Here is an 8,580-nt window from a genome sequence, read left to right on the forward strand (position 1 = left end):
TGCTTTTAAGAATAAGCTAAACACAAAAATAATAGCAAGATGACTTTTTGGTAGGCTTAAGAAACCAGTTTAATGAATTTTTATTGAGTGCTATGTGCCAGACACTATCCTATAAAGTAAGAATACAAAGATAAATGAAGCATGGTTACTTACCTTTTAAGGAGTTGATGGTCTAGTGGGGGAGAAAAGTCCCAAAAATGTCATGTCATTTGCTGTGATGGAAGTAGGTATACATTTCAGTGGGGCTACAAAGAAAAGAGTGAATGGTCATCTTAAAAATTGAGGTGATGCTTGAGCTAAGTTCTGAACAATTAATTGATAGGTGTTCACAAGATTGGGAAAAGCACATTCAATGGAGAGAGAAAGCTGTGGATAAAGATAAGAACAGGCAAAAAAGCATGACATATTTGGGGAACTACTGGTTGACCAATATGGCTGAAGAGTAACAATACATAAGTCTTCAAAGAAAGTATAGATTTCTGGATGTGAAATAATTATGGTTTAGCTTGTAATGTGAATATGAAGACTTGGAGGTAGGACATCTAGGTGTAGAAAGGCAAGTCACATACAGGTTTCTAACTGAAGGGGGATTTTTTTTGTTTTGTTTTGGTTTTTGCGGTACGCGGGCCTCTCACTGTTGTGGCCTCTCCCGTTGCGGAGCCCAGGCTCCAGACGCGCAGGCTCAGCGGCCATGGCTCACGGGCCCAGCCGCTCCGCGGCATGTGGGATCCTTCTGGACCGGGGCACGAACCCGTGTCCCCTGCATCGGCAGGCAGACTCTCAACCACTGTGCCACCAGGGAGGCCCTGAAGGGGGATTTTTGAGTTGGAGAAGTAGACTTCAGAATCTTCAGCAATCAGATGTTAATTGAAATTCTGGGATTAGGTTAAGTCTCCTGGTGAAAGTGTATAGAATAATTAAGGAATGGGCTTGTATTAGGAACTTTAGGAAAACAATATTTAAGGGGCAAGATAAAAACATAAGAAAAAGAAGGAATAGTCAAAAGGGTAGGAGTACAATCAGGAAAGCATGATGTCTTAGAAGCTGAGGGAGTAAAAATGTTCAAGAAATAGGGAGTGGTCAACAGTGCCAAAAGACAAGGAGAGATCAAGTAAAAGTGACCAAGTGAAATGTAGATGGTCAAAAGGAATCCGACTTAGTAGGCAGGAAGGAAAGTGTCAATTATCGATTCATACTACAATTGTTATGTTCATCAGCCTTCTATGAACAGTATTATTACCCTTAGTTTCCATATGTACACACTGAACTAGTAACTCACACAGCTAGTAGATGGTGGAGCCAAGATTTGATCCCACAGGTTTCAGACCCCAAAGCTCACTCTCTAACCCTGAACATAAACTAAAGTTTGGGTAACGTTGGTATAGTGGGTTAAATGTTGCCTTCTCAAATGATATATCTACATTCTAACCTTTGGAATCTGTGAATGTGACCTTATTTGGAAAAAAGGTCTTTGTGGATGTAATTAAGTAAAGAATCTGAGATGTTCCTGTATTATCCAGGTGGGCTTTAAATCCAATTAAAGCCATTTTTGTAGGAAATAAACAAAAGAGAGACACACAAGGAGAAGAGGAGAAGGCCATGTACAGACAGTGGCTGAAATTAGAGTGATGCAGCCACAAGGTAGGGATGCCTGGGGCCACACGAATCTGGAGGAGGCAAGGAAGGATTCTCCCCTAGAGCACTCAGGAGGAGTCTACATTATATTTCATATTTCTAGCCTCCAGAACCATGAGAATAAATTTCTGTTGTTTTAAACCACTAGGATTGTGGTAATTTGTTATGGCAGCCTTAGGAAGCTACAGTTGACCTTTGAACAATGCAGGTGTTAGGAGGCGCTGCCACCTTGCTCAGCTGAAAATCCAAGTATAACTTTACAGTCTGCCCTCCATACCACAGTTCTGCATCCCTGGAATTAACCAACCACGGATTGTGCATTGCTATAGTATTTACTGAAAAATATCTACGTATAAGTGGATCTGTACAGTTCAAACCCATGTTGTTCAAGGGTCAACTGGAATACAGTTGGTTTCTTAGTCAGCTTAGGCTGCTATAACAAAAAACCATAAACTGGGTAACTTACTAACAACAGGAACTCATTTTCTCACAATTCTGAAAGGTGGAAGTCTAAGATCATGGTACCAGCATGATCAGGTTCTGGTAAGGACCCTCTTCCAAGGTCTCTCTTTTTCTTTTGAAATAAATTTATTTATTTTTGGCTGCGTTGGATCTTCGTGACTGCACACGGGCTTTCTCTAGTTGCAGCAAGCAGGGGCTACTCTTAATTGTGGTGCGCAGGCTTCTCGTTGCAGTGGCTTCTCTTGTTGCAGTGCACAGGCTCCAGGCACGCAGTCTTCAGTAGTTGTGGCTCGTGGGCTTCAGTAGTTGTGGCTCGTGGGCTTTAGAGCGCAGGCTCAATAGTTGTGGCGCACGGGCTTAGTTGCTCCGCGGCATGTGGGGTCTTCCCAGACCAGTGCTTGAACCTGTGTCTCCTGCATTGGCAGGCAGATTCTCAACCACTGTGCCACCAGGGAAGATCTCAGGGTCTCTTTTATAAGGGTGCTAATCTCATTCATGATGGTTCCACCCTCATGACCTTATCACTTTCCAAAGGCCCCACTTCCTGATACCATCACACTTGGGGTAGAATTTCAACATATGTATTTTGGGAAGACACAAACATTCAGTATATAATAATTGGTAATGGTGAGGCTCTTTTTCTTTTATTTTGGGGGGCTTTTTGGGTGGGGAAGGGGATGGCCACATTTTAGAAGAAAGAATCATTCCAAGGAAAAAGGAATTAGATCAATCAAATAAACGATTTTCAAATTAAAAGCTTTTAGATTATTGCTATATAAAGGACCATCACTATGTACATTTTTTAGAAGATCAAAGCTGTCTTATCATTTGAATTTAATATCATTGGTATAGCAAAACCTCATAATAAACCATCAAAACAATGGCTTTCAATTAAAGCTTTTGTTTGCAATTAATAACAAATGCTTTAAAAACATAATATATTTTCCTTTAATATTTTAGCACTTTACAGCAGTAATCAACTGTCTTTTTAAGTCATATTTAACAATTTTTTTCCAGAAAATTCATTTATTCAACAACATTGAGATATTATAGCATCATGTAAAGCTGTCTTTAGCTTTACTATTAGAAAGAATGTTGGAGATCCAAATTAAGGAGTAGTAAGTGGTGATCCCCAACCAATATTTTCCCAGTGAGTCAAATTTAAGATTTATAGCATATAAAGGGGGAAATCTCCATTTTTTAATTTTTCAAGTTTATTATAACTTCTTTTTCTATGTCAATATGTTTTCATTGGTGGATCACCAAAGATAATACATACTCTTCTCCAAAGGTAATTTAGAGACCTCACATTACTCTTTCACCAGATTTATAAAGGATAAATGATTTTTATACATGGCTTCATTCCTTTTTACTATTTGACACTGTGGCGGATCCTGATTTTAAACACCATAACTCACTCAATATAATTATGCCCTATTTTATAGCTTGCTGTATTATATTTGAAAAGCACGTTATTCATTGTGGTCTGAAAACATTCATAGGATAAGTGTGAATGTATTAATTTAGTTAATAATGTCTCAAGCAATGTGCATATAATATTAAAATAGATGTTTTCTTTGACTGCTAGCAACACACACATTATAGCAAAAAAAAAGAAATTATTTATTTTGAAGGCTAGTCATGTTATACTAGTATCTAACAAGTAGTGAGATAAATATCAGAAACTAGATTTTATTTTTTTTTAACTTTTTATTTTATATTGGAGTATAGGTGATTAACAACGTTGTGTTAGTTTCAGGTGTACAGCAAAGTGATTCAGTTATACATATACATGTATCTATTCTTTTTCAAATTCTTTTCCCATTTAGGTTGTTACATAATATTGAGCAGAGTTCCCTGTGCTATACAGTAGGTCCTTTTTGGTTATCCATTTTAAATACAGCAGTGTGTAGATGTCGATCCCAAACTCCCTAACTATCCCTCCCCCTCCCACCCTTCTTCCCCGGTAACCGTAAGTTCATTCTCTAAGTCTGTGAGTCTAGATTTTATTTTAATGCACCATAAAGTAAAAAGGAAAAGGAGATGGGGTTAGTTAATTAAAAAGAAGTACATTTTGAAGGCAGTTGAGGAGGAGGGAGCGATTGGGAGGTGGGCTTGGCTTGGCGTGCACTCCGCACCTCGGGAACGTTATTGCACGTGGAACGTCTGCTTTTGGCAGACTCTTGCCCAGAAGAAAAGATGTTTGGTTTTCACAAGCCAAAGATGTACCGAAGTATAGAGGGCTGCTGTATTTGCAGAGCTAAATCCTCCAGTTCTCGATTCACTGACAGTAAACGCTATGAAAAGGACTTCCAGAGCTGTTTTGGGTTACATGAGACTCGTTCAGGAGACATCTGTAATGCCTGTGTCCTGCTGTGAAAAGATGGAACAAATTGCCAGCAGGATCAAAAAAAAAACTGGAATCATGTGGTAGATGCAAGGGCAGGACCCAGTCTAAAGACTACCCTGAAACCAAAGAAAGTGAAAACTCTATCTGGAAACAGGATAAAAAGCAACCAGATCAGTAAACTGCAGAAGGAATTTAAACGTCACAATTCTGATGCTCACAGTACCACCTCAAGTGCCTCTCCAGCTCAATCTCCTTGTTATAGTAACCAGTCAGATGATGGCTCAGATACAGAGATGGCTTCTGGCTCTAACAGAACGCCCGTGTTTTCCTTTTTAGATCTCACATACTGGAAAAGACAGAAAATATGCTGTGGCATCATCTATAAAGGCCGTTTTGGGGAAGTCCTCATCGACACACATCTATTCAAGCCTTGCTGCAGCAATAAGAAAGCAGCTGCTGAGAAGCCGGAGGCTCAGGGGCCAGAGCCTCTGCCCATCTCCACTCAGGAGTGGTGACTGAGGCTGATGTAGAAGGGGAACAAAAAATGAGTTAAATTTTGGAAAACACCAACAAAATGACCCTCCTATTTTTAACTTGGATACCTGTTATTCTGCCAAAAGATGATTTCTAGAATAGTTTTGAGTGGGTTGTTTTCCCTCCAGTTCCACAAAGTCTGAAGCCAGTATCTAGCTTACTAAAAGGAAAAAAAGAAGTGTACATAATATTTAAGATGCTGAGTATTTCATAGGAAAGCTGAATGCTGCTGTAAAGTGCTCTTTAAGGCTTTTTTTAAAAATCCCCTTCTAATGAATGAAATTAGGGGAATTTCAGGGGACAAAGATGGGATTTGTTGTATGATAAACGTATGTAGTTTTAGTCTTTCTATATTGAGAAGCAGTGGTTGGGGCATTTTTTAAGATGGCTGGCTACACTTGTTTTCCTTCGTTATAATAAATTTGTCATAACTCAGTAAACACAGACTTGCCTCTAGAGGTAGTTGTTAATAACTTTGAAATATTAAGGTGTTGCCAAGGTTCTGATGATTCAAACCTGTACTACTGAATATTAAGCGGGACAGACTAAGCTCTTTAGTGCGAATATCTTGGAGTAATTTCTAAATATACAGAGGTAACTTGACTGTATATGTTGCATCCTGTGTCACCTCCCTCCATATTGATATTTGATAAAGTTTTTAATTTATATGAAACTTCTAAAGCAGAATCAAAGTTCCTCTTGGGGAAATGTCAAATCTTTAGGATAGGCAATCCTATATGAATAGTACCAAAGCATTATTACCCCTTGGTAGAGAATGCACTCTATTAAAATGTTAAATTATCTGAAAAATAAAATGTGCAAGTCTTCAGGATGGCACATGAAAAAAACAAAGGTTAATGCTTCTTGGGGTACATTTCTTAGAGGGCTTGCAAGTGTGTAAATAATTTGTTTATGTTACATGACTGGTGACTTCAATGAAAATCTGCACAATTCAGTTTTAGCTCTGGATTACTTCGGTTGACCTTTGTGAAGGTTTTATCTGTGTAGGATGGTTGTTTGACTTGTTTTAACCTATTAGGGTTTTGGGTTTTGGGTTTTTGTTTTTTGTTTTTCATTCTATATTAAAGTAAAATTCTACTAAAAGAAAAGAGGTGTGTGTTAATGCTGAGTGGGTTGGTTTTGGTTTGGTTTCTTTTAGTCAGGCTTCCTGAACATTGAGGTGTTAGATGATACATCCTAAATGTGGAGCTCTTCAGTTGTAAAACCTTCATTAAAAGCCTTTTACTTGAACCCAAACCAAAGTACTATCTATTGCCTCTTTTCTAAAAGTTCAGGAAGAATATATCACCAGTTCAGACTGTTCATAATGCGGGAGGATCATTTGCCTACCTTGTAATAACATGACTCAGTGCTTATTTTTAAAACTGGATTTTAAAGATTGGATAGTATAAATAACAAGACGGAGTGAGCCAATTTTTATGGGTACCTTATAGTTCTTAATCTAAACTTAAAATTTTATATTTCTTCCTTTGGAAAAAACTACAAGCCACCATATGCACAGACTACATAGTGAGTTGGGTCAGCTCTCCCACAGACTTTGAGGTGTATTACAAGAATCCCAGCCATTATCATCTTCCTCCTGAGTTATTTTGAAATGTTTTTTTTTCTCTTTTTTTTTTTTTGTACATTTTGGCTGCAGTATTGGTGGTAGAATATACTATAATATGGATCATCTCTACTTCTGTATTTATTTATTTATTACTAGACCTCAACCACAGTCTTCTTTTTCCCCTTCCACCTCTCTTTGCCTGTAGGATGTACTGTATGTAGTCATGCACTTTGTATTAATATATTAGAAATCTACAAATCTGTTTTGTACTTTTTATACTGTTGGATACTTATAATCAAAACTTTTACTAGGGTATTGAATAAATTTAGTCTTACTAGAAAAAAAAAATAAGTACATTTTTACCCTCTTAAGGCAATTTCCAGGTCGTGTAGTGTTAATGGAAAGACCGTGAACCTTCCACTCAAAGAGATGTGATTGTTAATTTCTGTTCCACTACTAATTAGTTAAGTGATTCAGCACATAGTAATTAATCTCTCTGAGACTTTATTCTTACCTGCAATGGGAGAGTACCTACTAACTTCTGGGCCTCTGTGAAAATTAAATACAGTAAGTAAGTAGGGCAGTTAATAGTGACTGACAGATAATAAATAATCATTACATGATTGATGTTGTTGTTGTTGAAGCTACCTTTAGAATTTGAAGCATTGACAGGACAATTCCATGATTTGTGAGTCTTCTTAGCTATGATATCGTTCCTTTTCTCAACATCTCTTCTCAGATTCTTCTACCATTTCTTTGTAAATTTACCTTATTGCTTATAAATTCTATTACAGAGAATTAATCACAAATTTGAGATGTCTTATACAGCTGACTATATCATTATCATGTGGCTTCTTAATATTTTTAGGCAACCAAGCTCACTTAAGAGATATGGAATCCACAATAAATGAAGAATAATATACAGTTGACCCTTGAATAATGCAGGGGTAAGGGGCACTAACCCCAGCACAGTTGAAAATTTGCACATGACTTTTGACTCCCCAAAAACTTACCTGCTAATAGCCTACTGTTGACTGGAAGCCTTACCGATAATATGAATCATCAATTAACACATATTTTGTGTGTTATATGTATTATATACTGTATTCTTACAATAAAGTAAGCTAGAGAAAAGAAATGTTATTAAGAAAATCATGAGGAAGAGAAAATACATACATTTACAGCACTGTACTGTAATTATGGATACCATAAATTTGTCATCTGTTTACACGATATCATCTTGTCTGTCAGTACCTACATCAATATTGTCTTATAGAATACAAAGCACTATAGATGTTAGATGTATTACTAACACTAGACATTAGAAATGAAAAGATGGTGTGATAAAGGTATTCATATTTTCAGGTAAAACAATTCATGCCTTGATAATGAAGAAGCAGCAGTATGATGGCTTTATGGTAGCCTAGTATAACTGATACGATTGCCTCATGGTAGCCTAGCTTACACACTAATGGATGAATTGTTATAAAAATGTTATGGCGTATAATATTACAGTCATATTCATAACACAATATTGGAAAGATTGTTACATTTTTTTAAAAAAAACACTTACCACTGATGATAGGCTAATACGTAGTTTCTCCAGTTATGAGAGAGAGGGGCATACTGTACAGTAATGTAATTCTTTGAAAGCAAATTATAAAACAGTAAGGAAACCTACACATTATTAAGTGTATACTAAATAGCACTCACCGTATGCCTATGTAAGGATAGATTGTCCACCTCAATACAAATCTTGCACACGGTGTTCTACACAATGAATACTTAGGCATGATGATGACACATAAACATCTCATACAGTTCTTGCCATGTAGTTATTACATTTTCACACTCACACACAAACACAACACATCAGCTTATGAACTATACAGCATGATGATTATTTAGTGTGCATTAAGGGGAAGTGAATCATCATAAAGGTCTTCATCCTTGTTGCCTTCACATTGAATAGACTGAGGGAGAAGAGGAAGCGGAGGGGTTGGTCTTACTGCCTCCAGGGTAGCAGAAG

The 8,580-nt window shown here is 37.2% G+C and overlaps 1 protein-coding gene across 1 annotated transcript; it reads left to right on the forward strand.

The window, feature by feature from the left end:
* The first annotated feature begins 4,260 nt into the window (after nt 1-4,260).
* Nucleotides 4,261-5,192, forward strand: LOC309962091 (SIN3-HDAC complex-associated factor-like). The gene is given in 3 exon segments (XM_082839671.1): nt 4,261-4,468; nt 4,471-4,505; nt 4,507-5,192. Coding segments are annotated over 3 exon segments (663 nt in total). The 5' UTR covers nt 4,261-4,296; the 3' UTR covers nt 4,963-5,192.
* Nucleotides 5,193-8,580: the final 3,388 nt, after the last annotated feature.

Source organism: Leucopleurus acutus, assembly GCF_964270905.1.
Source record: "Leucopleurus acutus genome assembly, chromosome: 5".
Classification (NCBI taxonomy): domain Eukaryota; kingdom Metazoa; phylum Chordata; class Mammalia; order Artiodactyla; family Delphinidae; genus Leucopleurus; species Leucopleurus acutus.